The sequence below is a fragment of the Cervus elaphus genome, chromosome 9, assembly GCF_910594005.1.
Source record: "Cervus elaphus chromosome 9, mCerEla1.1, whole genome shotgun sequence".
Lineage (NCBI taxonomy): Eukaryota > Metazoa > Chordata > Mammalia > Artiodactyla > Cervidae > Cervus > Cervus elaphus.
In genome coordinates, this window is record NC_057823.1 from 60,270,857 (window position 1) to 60,293,635 (window position 22,779).

The 22,779-nt window shown below is 39.9% G+C and overlaps 1 protein-coding gene across 5 annotated transcripts; it reads right to left on the reverse strand.

The window, feature by feature from the left end:
• Window positions 1-2,681: 2,681 nt before the first annotated feature.
• C9H5orf46 (chromosome 9 C5orf46 homolog) lies at window positions 2,682-15,198 on the reverse strand. Of its 5 annotated transcripts, none has more exons than XR_006342752.1 (4): window positions 15,072-15,198; window positions 9,993-10,183; window positions 4,988-5,045; window positions 2,682-2,896 (listed from the first exon to the last, which is right to left on the reverse strand). XR_006342752.1 is itself a non-coding variant. In XM_043913192.1 (4 exons), the coding sequence occupies exons 1-3, from the start codon at window positions 15,139-15,141 to the stop codon at window positions 4,997-4,999; spliced, it is 267 nt and encodes an 88-aa protein (XP_043769127.1). In that variant the 5' UTR covers window positions 15,142-15,198; the 3' UTR covers window positions 2,682-2,951; window positions 4,988-4,996. The 5 variants fall into 5 exon arrangements, 3 of the variants coding, with proteins under 3 accessions (XP_043769127.1, XP_043769128.1, XP_043769126.1); XR_006342751.1 differs by having other exon boundaries at window positions 2,682-2,951; XM_043913192.1 differs by having other exon boundaries at window positions 2,682-2,951; window positions 10,036-10,183.
• Between the last annotated feature and the right edge of the window lie 7,581 nt (window positions 15,199-22,779).

The following is a 22,779-nucleotide window of genomic DNA, read 5'->3' on the forward strand; positions in this document are numbered from 1 at the left end:
ATAGATAAGGAACTCATAGTGATCATCGGCAAAAACAAAATTTTTTTTTTTTATTTAAAAAATGGGAAAAGGACCTGAAGAGACATTTTTTCCAAAGAAGACATAAAAATGGCTGACAGGTATATGACAAGGTGCTCAACATCACTAATCATCAGGGAAATACAAAACAAGGCCGTGATGAGATATCACCTCACACCTGTTGAAACGGCTATCATCAAAGATAAGAGATAACAAGTGCTGGCAAGGATATGGAGAAAAGGGAACCTTTGTGCACTGTTGGTGGGGGTATAAATTGGTGTAGTCATAAAGGAAAACAGTATGCAGTTTCCTCAAAAAAATAAAAACAGAACTACCACACGATCCAGCAATCCTACTTCGGGATGTATATCAAAGGAAATAAAATCATTATCTCAAAGAAATATCTGTACCTTCATATTCATTGCAACGTTAGTTACAATATACAAAACATAGAAATAGCCTATGCCTGTCAGTGGATGAATGGATAAAGAAGATGTGGTGTGTGTGTATATATACATATATATATATGTGTATATATATATATATATATATATATAATATTGTTCAACCTTAGAAAAAAGGAAATCCTGCCATTTGCAACAATATTTCCCTGGTAGCTCAGCTGGTAAAGAAGTTACCTGCAGTGCAGGAGACCTTTGTCTGATCACTGGGTTGGGAAGATCCTCTGGAGAAGGAAATGGCAGCCCACTCTAGTATTCTTGCCTGGAAAATACTATGGACAGAGGAGCCTGGAGGCCTACAGTCTATGGGATGGTAAGAGTTGGACACGACTGAGGGGCTAAACCACCAGATGAATTGTGATGATGTTATGCTAAAGTGAAGTAAGTTAGACAAGAATACTGGAGTGAGTAGCCATTTACTTCTCCAGCAGATCTTCCTGATCCAGAAATCAAACTAGTGTCTCCTGCATTGCAGGTGGATTCTTTACCTGCTGAGCTATCAGGGAAGCTCAAGTTAGACAAAGGAAGACAAATATCGTATGACCCCATGTATGTTGAAATCTTAAAAAAAAAAAAAAAGGGAAGTCATTCAAGTAGAGAGTAAATTGGTGGTTGCCAGGGCCAGAGGAGGTGGTGAGAGAAATGGGTGAAGCTGGTCAAAGTTTACAAACTTCCAGTTATAATATCAATAAGTTGGGGATCTAATATACAGCATAGTACGATAGTTAATAATACTGTATTGTGTACTTGAAAGTTGCTAAGAAAGTAGATCTTAAATGTTCTCACTGTATGGACTTCCCTGGAGGTCCAGGGGTTAAGAATGTACTTTCACTGCAGGAGACGTGGCGGTCCATCCCTGGTCAGGGAACTAAGATCCCACTTACTGCACATGGCCAAAAAATAAATTAAAAAACAAAATTAAAAAAAAAGGTAACCATGTGAAGTCATGAATGTGTTAACCAACCTTTTCATGGTAATCATTTTGCAGTATACATGTCTATCAGATCAACACATTGTATATCTTAAATTTACACAATGTTTATTAAATGTCAGTGCAGTTGGGAATAAAAAACTGGAAGTCTTTGGAAAATGCAGAAGGTGGATTATCTAAATTTATGGTAGAAAGTAATGTATTTTTCAGTATTTAGTAGGTATTCACTCTTTGCTTAGCTATCTGCATTATGAAAGTTTCTTTGTGTTGCATGCACACCTATCCTGGCTTAAAGGAAGACAAACAAACAAAAGATTTATTGAAAATACACTGGAGTAATGCTTGGGAAGAACAGGATCCAGGACAGACGCACATAGATCTTTTATTCTAGGCTAGCGTGCTATATGCTGTAGAGCTGTAGAGTGCAGTTAATGCCATAATTGTCATTGTGCTTTATGGTTTCAGTCTTGTCTTACTGTCCACATTAAATAATTCTGGGAGAATCTTCCTGGCTCAGCTGGGTTAGATTTGACAGTGGTTCAATTCTTTATGACCAAGTGGGCAAGAACCACACCAGTGGCCACTGAGGACCCACATCTGTGTAACAAGGTTGTAGAAGAAATGAAAAGACTGCACTAGACTTGCCAAAATTCTTCCATGCACTCTTTTCAAGCGTCTTCAAGGGCACTCTGCTATTCCATGAGAATAACACAAACTGGTGGGAGTAGTGGTTTAGTCACTAAATCACGTCTGACTGTTGCAACCTCCTCTGTCCCTGGGGTTTTTTCAGGCAACCCACTTAGGTCACCATTTCCTTTTCCAAGTGATCTTCCTGATCCTGTGTTTCTCCTGTGTTGCAGGTAGATTCTTTACTGCTGAGCCACTAGGGAAACCCAATGAGGACTGTGGAACACCAATAACCTTGTTACTTTTTTTTTTTAAAGGTCAGATTTCAGTTTACTAGGCCAACAACATGGGTTCAGATTTTTTGAAAGACTTTTCCAAAAACCTTTAACTCTGAAATTTCATACATTTTTAGGGATTAAGGGCTTGTTCTTTGGAGTCAGGTTCAAATACTTTTTCTGTCATTTACTGGTTCTGAGACTTTGGACTAACATTATCCAAAATTTAGTTCTCTTAATTTGAAATGTTCTTCAGTAATTCTGGATAATAATTTTTATATATTTCATATTTTTTGCATCATTAAAAGCTGTAAACATGTTCAGGAAAAATTACTTCTACCAACAAAAACCTTAATGAACTAGGATTTATGACCTATGGTGGACATATTTATTTTGACTTCTAGAAGCAAAATTGCAAAGTCAGGATGTTCAGAATAAGCTGTGTTTGGTTGAAGCCAGGGCCTGAATTCTGAGCACTCGCTGGGAGCCGCTTTGAATCCTCTGTCCAGGAGGACTTGTGAAACAGAACTGGAAAAGCAGGATTTGGTTGCCCTTGGCTAATTCTGGAGCCATGTAGGTGTGTCCTTAGAAACAAACCAGACACAGGGAATCAATTACCAGCTAGAGAGGGCTTAAGACCTAGGAAAAACACAAACATTTTTATGTCTCTGTACTGTAGAACATGAGATGATTTATTATAATGAAATCAACTATAATATATATTTGAAAAAACAAGCAACAGCAACAAAAATGAAAATAAAAGATATATGAGGCAAGAATCAACAATAGGAATGAAGGGAGAAGGCACATATGTTAAACACTGGGATAAATTGAGTCATCAGTTTTTCTTTGAGTTTCTGGATAGACAGGAAAAATAAATGAAATAGACCAAGCTACATAAATCTTATAACCAGAAATGAGGAAGCAGTCCTTAGGGAAGGCTCATTTTTTTTCTTGCTCTAAATTCTAAAAGAAACATTTCCCATCAGGCTTCTTGGAGTAGATACTGAGAGGCATCTTGCCCATCTGCAGTTTTGCTCATTGGCTGCTTAAGGATTTCCTATGAAATTTATTTTTTTAGCTCCCTCCTGAGGAAGTTCTGACTCAGCAAGTCTAAACATGTCATCTGGTGTGTCAGTTACACCTTTTCTAAACTAAAAAAAATGTACATAGATATTGAGAACTTGCAAAGTGCTTTGCCATCTTTTACTTCTCTTATAACCTTAGTGAGACTCATCAGATTCTTATTTTAACATAAGAAAGGTGTGTTAAATGTCAAATGACTTAAGACATTGGGAGACTTAAATCCCCATAATTTCAAGTGACGCAGGACATTAGGAGGTAAGATTGTAAGGCTATTAACATACAGAAATTGTGTCAATGTGATTAAGCAGAGGTTGTGAGGATTTCAGATTAATTAGGTGTCCGATTATTAGATGATTTGTTTATGAGAACTTGCCCCTTTCTGCTCATTATCTGAGACTGTATACGGAAATGCACCTTCTTGCAAAGCCCTTCTAGTGCCCACTCCTTCCTCCAGGTCTTCCTTTTTATATCCTTTCTACAAGGCATATTCACGGCACTGGTACGAGAACTTGACCGTTTCCCTGCACAGTCCTGGAGTGCACTGTGCTAGGTGATAGTCCAAACTAGAAACTTCTTAATGATGGGACAGTGTTATTTATCTTGGTAGCATTGACAGAATTTGACACATAGTAGGCATGGGTTAAACGAGCGTTAAAGGACTGTTTAAGAAAGAGGCATATGTTATAGGAGAAAGATGGTTTCTTTATATATCTACTTATACATATATAAATATGCATCCCAGAGATGTATATAACTCAACTAACAAAAGGGGCAGTGTATTATTTCTATGCACACCTCGAGGCATGTCTAAAATCACACAGTTTTGTCACTGTTCTCTGTTCTCCAGTGAGGTCTATTGCTTAGTGGTGGAGAACAGACTATGGACTCGCTGCTTGAGTTCAGATCACATTAATTAAGCTCCCTGAGCTTTGGTTTCCCTATTTATAAAATTTTAGAATGACAATACCTATCTTTCACAGAGAATGTTAGAATTAAATTAGGTAACACATATGTAGCACTTAGCTTAATGCCTAAACCTAAACCTAAAACTAAAGTAGTTCATGCTAGTTACTTATAGAATTCCTTCCCCAGGTCTAACAGTTCTGTATTTATATTTCAATATCCATTCTCAAGAGAGAACTGGATAAGGAACCAGCAGGTATCTCTGAACACAAACCAGACTGTTTTCATATAAATTAGAGAGCTTATTTTAGTTCTTTCCGCTGGAATTAGTTTCTGTAAATCTTATTCTCATGAGTAACTAACTCCATGATTTCATAGGTCCTTAGACTTGAGTGCATATAAGCTCCTCCTTTCACAGGCAGAACTTGCACAAATCAGTTCCAAGCAGAGTTGGGACAAGACCAGCTCTCCTCACTTCAGTGCTTACTTGTTTCACCCCACGACTGAGCTTCTTCCCTTAAGAGAATCTTACCAAGTCTGTGACTTTGAGATAATAAAAACACATCTATTTAAAATTATTTTTAAAAAACAATGCAAGAACAAAGCAAAAACAGACACAAAAACACACCTTTTTTGCTATATTCAGTATACTATTTTTTGGTTGTAAGTTTTTAAGTTAAAATCACCTGAGAAAGTCACTTTGATGAATGTTCTCCTTGTTTATCACCATGTTCCCAAAATTCTCTTGAAAAAAATAAAGAGAAAAAAATGAATTATGATTTAGACTGATCAGGAATGTTAAAAAGATCACTAATTTATAATATTTGAGCAATACTTTCCTTCTCTAGGTTTCCCTGTGTCGTAAAATCATAAGATCTAAGATTTCTACAGTAGTTCATATTTGACAAGTCATGCATGCATAATTATCTCTTTAATTCTGCCAAGAAATCTATTAGTTTGGTATCTAGTCTTATCTAAACTCTATAAAGATAGATATTTTAATCTATTTGTTTCATAATACATCCCCAATACCTAGAATAATACCTGTCATATAGTATGAATTAATAAATATTTGTTGAATAAGTAAGTGATAATTTTTACATATGAAAAGACTTCTGAAGCTCATAGAGATCAAACAACCTGTTCAAGTCACATGGCTGGTAAATTGCAAAGCAGAGTCTAAAACTTGGGTTGCCAGAAGCATGAATTAATGCCAGACGTTTCTATACTGTTTAAGAATTGGCTGTGGGGTAGCTGTTGAGAAGATAAAAGAAAAAAATAGGGTCTATGAGGATATTCTTGTCTGGTGGAGAAAACAGATGCATTCAGAGACAAATAATTTAAAACAGTGAGGTAAGAAAAGACGTATGCCTTCATAATGCCGTTGCAGGAATTTGCCTTCCTGCAACGGCATTATGAAATCCCAGCATCTGAATATCTGAATTTTCTAATAGTAGGGGTCTGTGATATCTTCACAGAGCTTGTCTTTGGACTGGATTTTACAAAGTGATTAGACTTAGCAGGTGAACAGAGTGGAGCTGGGGTTTGAAGGTGAGGTACTGATGACAGAAAATCCTGTGCAAAGATAACTGGAGATTTAAACAAACATTATCTGTTCTGAAACAGAAATTACTTGTCACTGGGGCATCAGGTGTGTGGCTTCAGAAGTGAGAGATTTGACTGAAAGATATATTGGCATCAGGGAAGGCCCTTTAGCATCAGCTGATGCATTTGCTCTGATTTTGCAGGCAGTGGAAGTGCACTGAAAGGATTTCAAGCATGGCAGTGATAGCATCAAATTTGTAGATAAGTAGAGGATGGGTTGGAGTGGGCAGAGACAGAAACAGTGTAACTAATGATAGATCCAATGAGGAGAGCTCTGGAAAGAGACGATGACGGACTCAACTAGCCCTACTAGTCAGTGGAGTTGATGAAAAGGAATGGTATAGGAAGAAAAACTTGTTGTTTAGTCACTAAGTTGTGTCCAACTCTTTTCAACCCCATGGACTATAGCCCACCAGGCTCCTCTGTCCATGGGATTTCCCAGGCAAGAATACTGGATTGGGTTGCCATTTCTTTCTCCATGGGATCTTCCCGACCCAGGGATTGAATCTGCATTTCCTGCATTGGCAGGTGAATTCTTTACTGCTGAGCCACCCGGGAAGCCCTAAGAAAAACTTAGAAAATTTAGCAACTAGATGGAAGTGGTGATGAGCAGGAAGAACCAAAGAAGACCTGAGGTGTCTAGATTCTGCATAGATGGAAATGTGATTTGCTGAGACAAGGTAAAAATGAAGAGGAGCAGGTTTGTAAGTGAGATGATGGGATTGGGTTTAGACCAGCTGAATTTGATGTATTGGTGAAAACCTAAATAAGGTTTTTGTAGCAACCCATTAATTGTTACATTATGTAGCTCAGGGAAAAGAATAGACATCTGTATTAGGAACACATCAGACTGTAAGTAATATTCCTAATATGGAAGCTGGGAGGTGAAAAATCAGGGAGGCTCTACATTTGGAACCTTGAGTAGCAATGATGTTTAAGGTAAAGATGCATGAAAAGTCAAATAGAAGGAATAAGAAAGAAAGGTTTCTGGCTTACTTCACTCTGTATAATGGGCTCCAGTTTCATCCATCTCATTAGAACTGATTCAAATGAATTCTTTTTAACAGCTGAGTAATATTCCATGGTGTATATGTACCACAGCTTCCTTATCCATTCGTCTGCTGATGGGCATCTAGGTTGCTTCCATGTCCTGGCTATTATAAACAGTGCTGCGATGAACATTGGGGTGCACGTGTCTCTTTCAGATCTGGTTTCCTCAGTGTGTATGCCCAGAAGTGGTATTGCTGGGTCATATGGCAGTTCTATTTCCAGTTTTTTAAGAAATCTCCACACTGTTTTCCATAGTGGCTGTACTAGTTTGCATTCCCACCAACCGTGTAAGAGGGTTCCCTTTTCTCCACACCCTCTCCAGCATTTATTGCTTGTAGACTTTTGGATAGCAGCCATCCTGACTGGCGTGTAATGGTACCTCATTGTGGTTTTGATTTGCATTTCTCTGATAATGAGTGATGTTGAGCATCTTTTGGGAGAAGGTGAGGGTGGGATGTTTCGAAAGAACAGCATGTATATTATCTATAGTGAAACAGATCACCAGCCCAGGTGCTCTGGCCTGGTGCACTGGGAAGACCCAGAGGAATTGGGTGGAGAGGGAGGTGGGAGGGGGGATCGGGACGGGGAATACATGTAACTCCATGGCTGATTCATGTCAATGTATGACAAAACCCGCTGAAATGTTGTGAAGTAATTAGCCTCCAACTAATAAAAAAAAAAATGGAAAAAAAAAAAAAAGAAAAAAAATAAATAAGAAAAAAAAAAAAGAAAGAAAGTTTTGTGGTAGGGAGAGAACAAGGAAAATGTTGTGTCATGGAAACCTGGGGGTCAGGGTGAAATTCACAAGAATTGGAGGCTTCTCAAAGGGCCAGAGGAATTAAGAATATGGATATTTTTAGATCAGTGGTGACCAGAATGCAGTTCATATAGTTCTTAAGTTTACCCAGAGGGTAAGTGGAGGGAGTGAGATGGTCAATTCACTGTCCTGAAAGCACATGCCCAGCATTTGTTACGTGATTGACATGGTATGTAGGCATCATATACACAGGAGTAAACAAAGCAAAACTTCTATCTTTATGAGGTTCCATTGTTCTTGTCATTCTCTCTTCTAATCAAATCTCATCAAGCCCTTTAAGACCCAAAGTACACCTTGCTTTTGCCAGAAACACTCCCCTAAGCATCCTTGCCCAGTGCCAACTCCTTTCCTTAGACCCTTCACTGTGAGGGTTGACTGACATTTACCTAAACATTTTAGTTATCACTAGATATGCTCATGTCATCTTATACAATAAGGACTGCAATTTCTTTGAGGAGACTTCTAGACTTATAGTCTAGTTTTTTCCTTCACAATTCCTCCCCCTACTTTCCTAAGCATACATTAAGTTCTTAGGTATAGTTCTTGAGGGTCTCTTCCCACTCCTCATCCTCTGCCATATTTATGGTATTTTCTTTTTTTTTTTTTAATGGTATTTTCTTGGACAGAGGGAGGGCAGTTAGATGTGTTCTCTTGAGCAAGGACTGCTGTATCTTTAATGAAGGTCCCTCAAGTTTGAGTTAACAGAGAAAACAAGTGCTATTTTATTATATATATATATATATATATATTTCTAGGGAATTCCCCAGGGAAGGAATAAAAGGAATTATTATTGTCCTGATTCTTTGCACTGCTATTGTTATAATTTATAACAATTTGTATTCAACTGGAGTCTAATCTGTATTTTGTAGATGAAGAGTGTTGCTCTTATTCTTTTCCTTGTCAGTTTTTTCCTTGTTTACATGAACAGTCGTGGGAACTCGACAGTTGCAAAAGCATCCATGATAGGAAAAATGAAAACACAAAATAAACACCTTTAAGTTTTAACAGTTTGTTCTTGATTGTATGCAGATTCCTCCCCATTCACCTGATTGTAATATATCAATTTAAGCAGATTGGGCATTACAAAATGGCCCCTGATCACTTCTATACAGAAGTGGCCCTTAATCTGTCACTGGTTATAGACTATTTTGAGAATCTTATAAAGTCAGAAGCACTGTCCCTAGAAAAATAGAAAGATTCACAGCTACACAAAATGTGAATATAAATTTAAAGGTGATGTGCAGCTTTAAGACCCAGCCATGTAGCTCAGAGCATCCAATCAATGGTTAATTAATATTAGAATAACCTGAAAGGTTGTTAAAATGCAAACCTGCAGCTTTGCCCCAGGAAGGTGCAACATGGGATGAAGGGGTGCGCGTTTTGTAAAGTTCTCCAGGAGATTCTTAAGCAGGTAAGTAATGTCTGTACTTTGTCAAACTCTGCTTAGGGTGTTGTAAAGAGAGAATTAGAGAGCAGAGTCTCAGAGAGGTTTGCACCTAGAAATTCAGGAAAACAAATGAGCTGAACTGGGAGAGGTTGATGTCAGAATGAAGAACAGGGTGAAGTAGATAGAGAAACCAGAGCTATGTAAATCTGGGTAGGATGTATTAGGAGTTGGGCACAGGAGCTTGGAAGCAGGTTGAAAATCACGGGAAGATTCTGGGCTGTGGAATTTGCCAGCAAGGCAGTCTCTCAAGATCAAGGCAAACCCTCCCTCCTCAGAGAGGTTCTCTAGGTTGCCTTGAAGGAGAGATAGTTACTGTGTCGGCTAACCCTCCTAAATTACTCAAACTAGAAAATAAAGACAGAACTCCTCATACCCCTTACTACTGAGCACATCCCTACCCACCACCTTCATCAGAGAATTACTGTGTCTGCATTGGGTGGGTCTTTTAACTTTACAGATTAGCCAACTGAGGCACACAGAGAGGGAGAGTCCAACTGCAGAACCGTAAGTAACACCTGTGTCAAGACCAGAACCTAGTTTTCTGCCTGTTGGTCTGGTGCTCTTCTTCCCCCCACTTGGTCTTGAAATAAAACATATTTTATGGATCCCCTTGTTTCATAAATCCCTTGGGAATGTTCTCACCCCCAAAGAGTTTAGGGAAGTCCATGCAGATGCAAATATATGTTAAGGTAGGCAACTTTTCAATTAAAACAGTACATTGGCATGCATGTAATTTTGTTTCTCATTCATTTTAATGCAATGTGGTCATTACCAACAGCCAACTGGACAAAAGCAAGGTTTGTCTCAGTGCTTACGTGCTCCTCGTCATGGAGCGGAGGATGAACTCCACAGCATTCTCAATAATCTCCGAGCCCAAAAGGTTTAGGAATTTTGGGATCTCTGGCTCTGAATTTTTGCCTGAGTCATGTGGCTGCTCATCTGGCTTGCCCTCTGGTTTGTCATCTGAAAAACAAAATGGAATCTCGGGGTTGATTCTCAGCAAAAAGATAAGGAAGTTTCTTTCATTGTAGGGAATCCTAGGACCCTTTATACGCCCCCCCCATTATATAACCTCATATAATTATATTTATGGCACATCTAATGCCTGCCTATTGTCTTCATGTGCATTATGCCATTTATTCCTAAAACAAGCAAACTCACAGATACTGATGCTTAAGTAGACATGGGTTCTCTTTCTGGATGAGAAAACCGAAGCTCACAGAAGTTGTTACTTGTTCAGAGTTAAAGCAGCTAGTAAACACCAGTGCTGGGACTGAAATACAGGATGCTTGGTTTTAGTGTATTTTTCTCATGTAATCTCTGAACCTCTGGAAGTGATAATGAGGAGGATGATATAATAATAGGTAGCATTTGCTGAGCACATAGGACAGGCAATCCTGGGACAGGCAATCTATGTTCATTGTCTCATTTTATTCACCCAGCAACCCTATGAGGGAGGCAACATTATTATTCCAAGTTAAAGGTAAAGAAGTGGAAGTTGAGAGAGGTCTAGAAGGGGACCAAAGTAACAGTGTTGAAGTTGTAGAATCAGAATTCAGCCCCATGTTTGTCTGGTATTAAAACCTGGGTTCTAAAGCACTCTGTGATGAACTGCATAGTCTTGGACAAAAAAGGTATGAATTAACTACATGTGTGTTAAAAGACTAAAAGTATTATGATGACAAAGAGAAATTCTGTCATTTGTATCCCAGCATGTGATAGTTCTGTAAATAATGATTTTGCATCTATATGTAATTTTAAGTTTGATCAGTCTTTTGGAGTGTGCAGATTTTAGCTCACTGGACTCAGAATCTGGGAACACTGGGTGACTTGCAGAAGATCTTACAAATAGCAGGAAAAGATGTGATTTTAACTGCGGGTCTCTTACTTTTTTAAAAACAGTTTTCATTTGAGGATAATTGTTTTACAATGTGTTGGTTTCTGCCATACAACAACCTGAATCAGTCATAAGTATACATATACCCCCTCCCTCTTGAAAGTTCCTTCCATCCCCCACCCCAACCCACATCTCTGGATGTCGCCACAGAGCACTGGATTGAGCTCCTTGTGTTACATAGCAAGTTCCCATTAGCTATTTATTTTACATAAGGTAATGTATATGCTTCAATGTTACTCAATTTGCCCCACTCTCTCCTTCCCCTGCTGTGTCCACAAGTCTGTTTTCTACCTCTGTGTCTCTATTCCTGCCCTGCAAATAGGTTCATCAGTACCATTTTTCTAGATTCCATATGTATGATATTTGTTTTTCTGTTTCTGACTTAGGTTACTGTGTACAACAGGCTCTAGATCTCTTACTTTTGATATTTATTTAATCAAGTGCCTTTTGGAATGAGGCCAAAGATCCAGAAAGTGAAGTTGGTGACATGCAAGGTCCCTTGGTGGATCTGGCTTTGCTTAGTGGTCTAACAGGTTCGGGGGATTAAAAGCAATGCAGAGAGGCATTTAGAAGGTACAAATGGCCTCCCCTTTGGACCCTGGTGTCAGGATGAAGTAGGACCCTTTATCTTTTGATTTAACTGTAGCCTCACAAGTAGTGCTAGCAGATTTGGTAAACAAAAACACAGATGCCCACTTAAAACTGAATGTCAGATAAACAACAATATGTTTTTAGTATAAGAATGACCTGTGAAATATTTAGAACATACCTAACCTAAAATAGAAAATTGTTATTTATTGGAAATTCAACTTTAACTGGGTGCCCTATGTTTTATGTCAATCTTACCACAAATTTTGACTCAAGAAGTCCCACCCTCTAGACAGTGTACCCCATGACTCTGAATGAAGGAGATGTAACTAACTTTTGGTGCGGAGGCTATCAATTAACGAGAAGAGTTGCATTTATATCATATCCTAAAATAGAGACTCTTAGTAAAAAATATGGCTTTCTATTCTGCAAACATTTATTTTTTCCTTTGCCACAAAAAAAGATTCAATAGTTTGAGACCTAAAGACAAGATCAATATACTAACCACCAAGTATTTATTCAGCTGTTGGTTTTTACATTCAATATGTGTTATTGAGCCTACTATTATGTACATACGTATGCTGCTAAAAGTTAAGGCAAAAATGGATGTACATGGACATGATCCTTACATAAAGGGCAGGGCAACCACGGAGACCAGAATTGCTTTGTTTTCATTACAGGAAGGGGAAGGAAAGAGAAGGCATATTTGTGATGTGTAGGTACTAGGATGTACATTCATCACTTTCCTGATCTTTATTCAATTTAGTGATAGGATTACAGTTTTATAGGAGAGAAGACAGATGCTCAGAGAAAATAAATGACTCACCTAAAGTCACAGATCTAGAAAGTGGATGAACCAGGGTTTGAATCTAATTCCCCCCCACCCCCCAAATTTTACAGAACGTGTTTCTTACATGAAATCCTGCCTTCAAGCAGTTGTTCTCTGGAGACATTTACCAGCTGCAAACTGAAATTCCTTCCATGAAGAGTGAGTTCTTTTTCACCATAGATAATATACATGTTTCGATGCTGTTCTCTCAAAACATCCCACCCTTGCCTTCTCCCACAGAGTCCAAAAGTCTGTTCTGTACATCTGTGTCTCTTTTTCTGTTTTGCATATAGGGTTATCATTACCATCTTTCTAATATTGTAAAGTAATTAGCCTCCAACTAATAAAAATAAATGAAAAAAAATAAAATAAAAAATAAAATCAAAGGAATATTCAAACTTGAAAAAAAAAAGTGAGTTCTTTTCTCTGGTTCCTACCTGCCTACTTGCATAACAATTTAATTTTATTATTTTTGTTGTAACTTTTTATTTTAACATGATGCTAAGTTTTCAAAATACAAGGAGCCCTGGCTTAGAGAGTGTGTGAAGATCAAATCCTTGGCTCTGCTCTCAGAGGTATTACAGTGTGGTGGGTGATGTTTTGAAGTCCTGTATACCTGAGTTTGATTCTTGTCTTCAGCAAAAAATTCACCATGTAACCAATGTTTAACTACGCTGCCTCTGTTTCTTCATTGTGTTCTTGTCAAGATGGAAGGATACTTGATATATCTTTGTATATCATATATATGTGTGTATATTACTGGAGTGGGTGGCCATTCCCTTCTCCAGGGGATCTTCCCAACCCAGGGGTCAAAATGGGTCACTGGCATTGCAGGCGGATTCTTTACCATCTGAGCCACTAGGGAAGCCCAAATAGAAGCTACCCCATTTTATATTTGAAAGGAGAAAATGTTCAACTATTTGCTTTGATAATTTTTTTCTGGTATGTCAAATTTCTTAATTTTTATTATTTTCCAAATTTTTCAAATTTCTTAATATTTTAGCAGCATTTATTTACATTAATACCTAATTGTGTTTCTTAGTATAATCATAAAGTTCTGAGAAACAATAATGCTGATATTTCTATAGTTTTTGTAGCTTATAAAGTGATTATAAAAGCATGTTCATTTTACCTGGTGAAGTTGATAATGATCCTGTTTTACAGATGAGGAAACTGAGGTTCAAAGCAGTGAACTGTTTAACCAGTTTCAGTGTTCATGAGAGACAGACCTGGGACTGGTCTCTAGGATATAAATCTCACTTTTCGCTTTATCACAGTGATTACTTAGGGGTAGATGGACACAGTGGGCTTCCCAGGTGGGTTGGTGGTAAAGAATCTTCCTGCAATGCAGGAGACATGGGTTCAATTCCTGGGTCAGGAAGACTCCCTGGAGAAGGAAATGGCAACCCATTCCAGTATTCTTGTCTGGGAAATCCCATGGACAGAGGAGCCTGGCAGGCTACAGTCCATGGGGTTGGGAAGAGTCAGACATGCCTTAGTGAGTAAAACCAAAACCAAAGAACCAGTTGCACACAGTAATCTCTGAGGCTCCCCCTGCCATAGCTCTGTTGGAGTGTCTACCCATATATTGTACCAGTGGACAGTGGGTGACCGAGGTTGTGAGTTCTGCCAAATTATATTTAGAATAGCTCAGAAGGTTCTATTACTAATTAGCACTGTCTGTATTTTCTGACCTGTCATTCTGAATGGAGACAGATTAAGAGCTCATTGTCTTCTGTAGACCAAAAATTAATTAATGAGACTTCTGCAAGCTGCCTTGTGGTCCTCTGCGTGCTTAGAACAGACATGAAAGAAGTAGATGCTTTATAATAGAAAGAATCTAAAGACTTGGGTTTCAGTCCCAGATGTGCCACTTCTGCCTGTGTCAATGCTCAAGTAACTTTCCCTCTGCAAGCCTGGTTTATTCACCTGCAAAAAGGGAAATGATAAAACTGTGCATGTTTACTTAAAAGGATTATGAGAATCAAATGAGATAATATGTAACAATAATGGTTAATGTTGGTGTTTATTATGGAACAGAATGTTTTATCTTTAATTTTCATGACAGCTAAATGAGAAAGTTAACTACTGATACTCCCTTTTAAGTGTGAGGCCCATAGAGGTTAAACAGTGTTCCTGAGTCACATTTCTGATTAGTGGTGGAGCCAGGCCCAGGAGTCTTATTCTAGACTCTTCACTTTTGAATATTATTAGTTACAGTCATTAAAAAAAAATGCCCCCAGCTTTCAAGGAATTTATAGTATAATAGTGTCACTATATCATGTGAGGATATAAGAAAAAAAAAATCATTCTAAACTTCATACATTCACTGAGGATAGAGGCTGTAACTGAAGCACATTTGAATAAAAATCCTACTTGCTTTTTGTTAAATCTGCCTCTGTCTCCCAGGCCAGTGCTCTTTCTGCTGTGCCCTAAGTTCCCCTCATTCCTCTGCATGTTCCAGATCAGTGCCGCTGACTGCCTCCAGTCATGGCTAACTACTGCACAAGGCATGAGCTGAGACTTAAAGTACTTACCAGCCTGGCAAGTCAGGATTAAGACAAGCAGTCCCCAGACAACTGTCAGCCGAAGCACCGAGACAGCCATGTTTGTAGCAGTGGATATCAATGCAGATAAATTGTTCAGATGCACCTGAAGTCTTGCTCCATTTATAGGGCATTTATAGCTGACATCATCTGCTATGGTATTTAGGTTGTTGCATAAGATATCAGTACAGCTTGCTTCTGAATCTCTACAAATGGGCCCTGCCCTATCTTTCAAACCAAGGGTTTTACAGATAGGAAAAGAAAAACCCTCTTGGTATTTTTAATGTGTGTTTTATAAATGACACTGCAATCATTCTTTTGCAGTTATTTCCATGCCAGGGTTGACAATTAGGTGAGGATCAGGCAGAATTGCTTTTCAGTGCCAAAGAACAAGCAACAAACCAGTCAGTAAGGTGTGCCTACTCGCCTCCCTGTATGCTCTGCTCCCTTCCTTGCTCTGAGCTGGTGACTTGTCCCCACCTGGGCTTGCCCATTCACACCCACACGCTCTGCTCATGACCTTTGTTTTTCCTGCATATGTTATCATCCCTATTATCTCCCCTTGCTGCGTCCCCACTTATTCCTCAAGCTCATGTTCAAATGCCCCCTCTGCAGAACCTCCATCATGGCCATTGCATCCCACTCCAGATAGTTGCTCCATCACCTGCCATACATCCTCCTTGACCAGTTATTTGGGAACTAAGTATTTTAATAGTTCTCTTCTCCTTTAGCCTATAGATCTTTTAAAGGCAGGTACTTTATTCACTTTTTGAATCCTCAAGGAGCCTAGCATAGTACTTGGCATTAGTCTCAGCTTTCACTTCACTTCCCTGGGAACATTGTTCTGGTTCTCTGGGGAAGGGCTAAGTGTTCTTTTTATGTACCTAATAGGCACCTGCTTAAATATCTCCACAAATTGGCTATAGGCTCCTTGAGGACAAGTTTATCTTTTACAGAATTTTTATATATATATATATATATATATATATATGTATATTACTCAAGGCCTATGGCAGACATTAAAAAAGAGAAAAAAATTAAATTACAGCACTCACTGAAAGGTAATACTGGGTTTGACATGCTGTTATGTAAAATATCCTTCCTTTTGGATACAGACATTCAAGAATGCACAATTTGGTTCGAGTCTAGGTGATACTGCTTATCCTGAGGAATGATGTAATAAAACAGTTACCTTGAATAAGGATTTAGGGATGGTCCCTAAATTTACATATTGACCAAAACTTGTACATTGTGAATGTCAGAGGATCATTTTAATAAATGGTGAAATTAACCAAGCTACAGAAATAGGCATTTCTGGTGTCACAGGGCCTAGTCTAGGTCCTCTTACTCTCAGTTTAGTACTTGAAAGCCATCAAGAAGCTCTGCTTGGATGCTTTCAGGCCTCTCCAACCTATCCTCTGGTTTGGTCTCTCCTACAGAGAGGGTTGTGATCTGGAGATTGTGTTCACAGTAGGGAGATTTCAGCAAGTTAGATTTATGCCATCAGGGTCACTGCTTAGGACTGAGCATTGCACTCTTCAAGAGTCTAGTGGGGAAATAACATTCATGCTAGCCCTGCCATGGACCCTGACATGTGCCTATATTTGCAGGCTAACAATTCCTTTTACTTTGCACAAGCTTCAAGTCCTCAGGGATTAATCAGCCAAGAGAGTGGTGTGTTTTTCTAATTCACCACAAGAATGCTGTTCAGGCAAGCAAAAGCTCTGGGTATTACAACATAGGGCCTGCTGGCTTATCAAGGATATATCAGCTAAATGGGGCATGGAGACAAGTCTGCATACTCCATGTAATGGCTCATTTAATGAAGAATGAATGGCTCTCAGTAGTCCGGTGTCAAAGAAATAGCACCATCCTCGGGATCAGAATGGTGCTTCTCTCTTATTATTTTTTTAAAATTCATTTCTGTTAGAGTATAGTTGATTTAGTCTTGTGTTAGTTTCTACTGTATAGCAAAGAGAATCAATTATACACATACATATCCACTCTTTTTTAGATTCTCTTACCGCTGTGTGGCTCGAGCAACTGTGAGGATATAAGCCTGTTCAAGGGCAAAGACGCCTCAGCAAGATGGTAGGCGCTGGAGCGGTGGCTGCGTGGCGCTGGAGCGGCTGTGAGGAGATACCCCACGTCCAAGGGCAAAGGAGAGGCCTCAGCAAGAAGGTAGGAGGGGCAAAATAGCATTTAGAATCAAACACATACCTGCCAGAGATGCTCAGAGGGCTCAAACAAATCTTGTGTGCACCAGGACCCAGAGACCCCATGGGGACTGAGACAGAACTGTGTTTGAGTGTCTCCTGCGGAGGTACAGGTTGGCAGTGGACTGCGGTGGAGGCAGGGGCTCTGGGTGCAGCAGACCTAGGTATGGCGTAAGTCCTCTTAGAGGAGGTCACCATTAACCCCACCATAGAGCTGCCAGAACTTACACAGGACTGGGGAAACATAATCTTGGAGGGCACAGATAGAAACATGTGCACACCAGGACCCAGGAGAAAGGATCAGTGACCCCACAAGACACTGACCCAGACTTGCCTGGGAATGTCCAGGAGTCTCTGGTGGAGGCGTGGGTCGGTGGTGGCCTGCTGCAGGGTTGTGAAAGGTTGTTGCTGAACCATGAAAGACGCCGGGATTCTTGGCCTCTGGTGGAGAAGAATTCACTCTGGGGCCAGAGATGAGGCTTGATCGCTCAGAACTTTTGTGTAATAGTGTTTTATTAAAGTATAAAAGGACTAGAGAAGGCTACTGACATAGACATCAGAGGGGGCAGAAAGAGTACCGCCTTGCTAGTGTTAGCAATGGAGTTATATACCTTTTAATTAGTTATTACAATGAATCAAAAACATGTCTCAAGTTTGTGAAAATTTTACCAGACCCACTCCACAATTTACATTTTAGGATAACAAAATTAGAGTTTAACAATAGAAAGATCCTACCAGACCCACTCACATAATATACATTCTAGGATATCAGGATTAGTCATAAGGTTTTCAGGAAGGAGAAACTGTCCTCTAGCAGGATACAGTGTTCTTGTATAATCCCTAGTACAGAGTTTAAGCTGAGCTGTGTAATTGACTAAGACTAAGGAATGTAGGACTTTCCTGGTGGCTCAGGTGGTAAAGCGTCTGCCTACAATGTGGGAGACCTGGGTTCGATCCCTGGGTCGGGAAGACCTCTTGGAGAAGGGAATGGCAACTCACTCCAGAATTCTTGGGCTTCCCTGGTGGCTCAGACGGTAAAGCGTCTGCTTGCCGTGTGGGAGACCCAGGTTTAATCCCGGGGTTGGGAAGATCCCCTGGAGAAGGAAATGGCAACCCACTCCAGTACTCTTGCCTGGAAAATTCCATGGACTGAGGAGCCTGGTGGGCTACAGTCCATGGGGTCACAAAGAGTCGGACATGACTGAGCAACTTCATTTTCAAGGAATGTAGAGGGAAAAAAAAGTTTGTCCTTTACTCCTCCATGAGAATTCCAGACCCCTATCTCCACTTTGAGAGCCCCAGCCCCCTCTCCCCTTGGGGACCCTGGACTTCTTATCAACCTGCCTAGGAATTGACTCTCTCAGTTGGGGACATTAAGTGTATCAGTGCATGCATGGGACCTTTTGAAGGAGGTCGCCATTATCTTCATTACTTCTACCATAGTTTAGCCCCAACTATGGGAGGGAGGGAACACAGTTCCACGCATCAACAGAAAATTGGATTAAAAATTTACTGAGCATAGTCCTGCCCAGCAGAACAAGACCCAGTTTCCTCCTCAGTCAGTCTCTCCCATCAGGAAGCTTCCATAAGTCTCTTATCCTTCTCCATCAGAGGGCAGACAGACTGAAAACCACAATCTCAGAAAACTATGAGTAGGGTCACCCTAGATGGATGGGTCATGGTGGAGCGTTCTGACAAAATGTGGTCCACTGGAGAAGGGAATGGCAAACCACTTCAGTATTCTTGCCTTGAGAACCCCATGAACACTGTGAAAAGGTAAAAAGATAGGACACTAAAAGATGAACTCCCCAGGTTAGTAGATACCCAACATGCTACTGGAGATTACTGGGGAGATAACTCCAGAAAGAATGAAGAGATGAGCCAAAGCAAAAGCAACACCCAGTTGTGGATGTGACTGGTGATGGAAGTAAAGTCCGATACTGTAAAGAGCAATATTGCACAGGAACCTGCAATGTTAGGCCCATGAATCAAGGCAAATTGGAAGTGGTCAAACAGGAGATGACAAGAGTGAACATTGACATTTTAGGAATCAGTGAACTAAAATGGACTGAAATGGGTGATTTTAACTCAGATGATCTTTATATCTCCTACTGTGGGCAAGAATCCCTTAGAAGAAATGGAGTAGCCATCATAGTCAACAAAAGAGTCTGAAATGCAGTTACTTGGATGCAATTTAAAAAATGACAGAATGATCTCTGTTCATTTCCAAGGCAAACCATTCAATATCACAGTAATCCATCTATGCCCTGACCAGTAATGCTGAAGAAGCTGAAGTTGAACAGTTCTATGAAGACTTACAAGACCTTCTAGAACTAACACCCAAAAAAGATGTCCTTTTCATTATAGGGGACTAGAATGCAAAAGTAGGAAGTCAAGAAATACCTGGAGTAACAGGTGAATTTGGCCTTCGTGTACAGAATGAAGCAGGGCAAAGGTTAATAGAGTTTTGCCAAGAGAACGCACTGGTCATACAAACACCCTCTTCCAACAACACAAGAGAAGACTCTACACATGGACATTACCAAATGGTCAACACTGAAAAAAGATTGATTATATTCTTTGCAGCCAAAGATGGAAAAGCTCTATACAGTCAGCAAAAACAAGACTGGGAGCTGACTGTGGCTCAGATCATGAACTCCTTATGGCCAAATTCAGACTTAAATTTAAGAAAGTAGGGAAAACCACTAGACCATTCAGGTATGACCTAAATCAAATCCCTTCTGATTGTACAGTGGAAGCGACAAATAGATTCAAGGGATTAGATCTGATAGAGTGTCTGAAGAACTATGGATGGAGGTTTGTGACATTGTACAGGAGGCGGGGATCAAGACCATCCCCAAGAAAAAGAAATGCAAAAAGGCACAATGCTTGTCTGAGGAAGGCTTACAAATAGCTGTGAATAGAAGAGAAGTGAAAGGCAAAGGAGAAAAGAAAAGATATACCTATCTGAATGAAGAGTTTAAAAAAATAGCAAGGAGAGATAAGAAAGCCTTCCTAAATGAACAATGCAAAGAAATAAAGGAAAACAATAAAATGGGAAAGACTAGAGATCTCTTCAAGAAAATTAAGAGATACCTAGGCAACATTTCATGCAAAGATGGGCACAATAAAGGACAGAAATGGTATGGACATAAGAGAAGCAGATGGTATTAAGAGGTGGTAAGAATACACAGAAGAACTATACAAAATCTTCATGACCCAGATCTTCATGACCCAGATAATCACGATGGTGTGATTGCTCACCTAGAACCAGATATCCTGGAATGCAAAGTCAAGTGGACCTTAGGAAGCATCACTATGAACAAAGCTAGTAGAGGTGATGGAATTCCAGTTGAGCTATTTCAAATCCTAAAAGATGATGCTGTGAAAGTGCTGCACTCAAAATGCCAGCAACATTAGAATACTCAACAGTGGCCACAGGACTGGAAAAGGTCAGCTTTCATTCCAACCCCAAAGAAAGGCAATGCCAAAGAATGCTCAAACTACCACACAATTGTACTCATCTCACTCACTAGCAAAGAAATGCTCAAAATTCTCCAAGCCAGGCTCCAGCAGTACGTGAACTGTGAACTTTCAGATGTTCAAGCTGGATTTAGAAAAGGCAGAGGAACCAGAGATCAAATTGCCAACATCTGCTGGATCATCGAAAAAGCAAGAGAATTCCAGAAAAACATCTATTTCTGCTTTATTGACTATGCCAAAGCCTTTGTGTGATCACCACAAACTGAAAAATTCTTAAAGAGATGGGAATACCAGACCACATAACCTGCCTCTTGAGAAATCTGTATGCAGGTCAAGAAGCAACAGTTAGAACTGGACATGGAACAGCAGACTGATTCCAAATTGGGAAATGACTACGTCAAGGCTGTATATTGTCACCCTGCTTATTTAACTTCTATGCGGAATACATCATGTCAAATGCCAGGCTGGATGAAGCACAAGCTGGAATCAAGATTGCGGGAGAAAAATCAATAACCTCAGATATGCAGATGACACCACCCTTATGGCAGAAAGCAAAGAATGACTTAAGAGCCTCTCTAGGAAAGTAAAAGAGGAGTGAAAAAGTTGGCTTAAAACTCAACATTCAGGAAACTAAGATCATGACATCTGGTCCCATCACTTCCTGGAAAATAGATCGGGAAACAATGGAAACGGTGACAGACTTTAGTTTTGGGGGCTCCAGAATCCCTGCAGATGGTGACTGCAGCCATGTAATTAAAAGACACTTGCTCCTTGGAAGAAAAGTTACGACCAACCTAGACAGCTTATTAAAAAGCAAAGACATTACTTTGACAACAAGTGTTGGTCTAACCAAAGCTATGGTTTTTCCAATAGTCATTTATGGGTGTGAAAGTTGGACTATAAAGAAAACTGAGTGCTGAAGAATTGATGCTTTTGAATTGTGGTGTTGTGAGAGGATTCTTGAGAACCCCTGGACTGCAATGAGATCCAACCAGTCCATCCTAAAGGAAATCAGTCCTGAATATTCATTGGAAGGACTGATGCTGAAACTGAAACTCCAGTGCTTTGGCCCCCTGATGCAAAGAGCTGACTTATTTGAAAAGACACTTGCTTGGAAAGATTGAAGGCTGGAAGAGAAGGGGACGACGGAAGATGAGATGGTTAGATGGTATCACTGACTCAATGGACATGAGTTGGAGTAAACTCCGGGAGTTGGTGATGGACAGGGAGGCCTGGCGTGCTGCAGTCCATGGGGTCACAAACAGTTGGACATGACTAGTGACTGAATTTCTCTGAACCATATTCGTTATTGCAGAGTACGGATCAGAGTTCCCTGTGCTTTACAGTAGGTTTCTGTGCTTAGTTTCTGAGCTGCTCAGGAACTGCTGCTCACTCAGCCGTGTCTGCCTCTTTCTGACCCCGTGGGCTGTAGTCCACCAGACTTCTCTGTCCACAGGGATTCTCCAGGCAAGAATACTGGAGTGGGTAGCCTATCCCTTCTCCAAGGGATCTTCCAGACCCAGGAATCAAGTGGGTCTCCTGCATTGCATGCAGATTCTTTACCAGCTGAGCTACCAGAAAAGCCCACAGTAGGTTCTTGACTAGTTATCCATTTTACATATAGTAGTGTGTGTGTATATCATTCCCAACCTCCTTATTTATCCCTCCACCCTTTCCTTCCTTGGTAACCACACATTTGTTTTCATCATCTTGGACTCTATTTTGTAAATAAGTTCATTTGTATTATTCTTATTAGATTCTATATGTGATACCACATATTTATCTTTCTCTGTTTGACATACTTCACTCAGTATGACAGTTTCTAGGTCCATCCATGTTACTGCGAATGGCATTATTTCATTCTTTTTAATGGCTAAGTAGTACTCCATTGCATTTATGTACCACATCTTCTTTATCAGTCCTCTGTTGATCGTCATTTAGCCTGCTTCCATGTCTGTCTATTGTAAACCATGCTTTGATGGACACTGGCATGCGTGTAT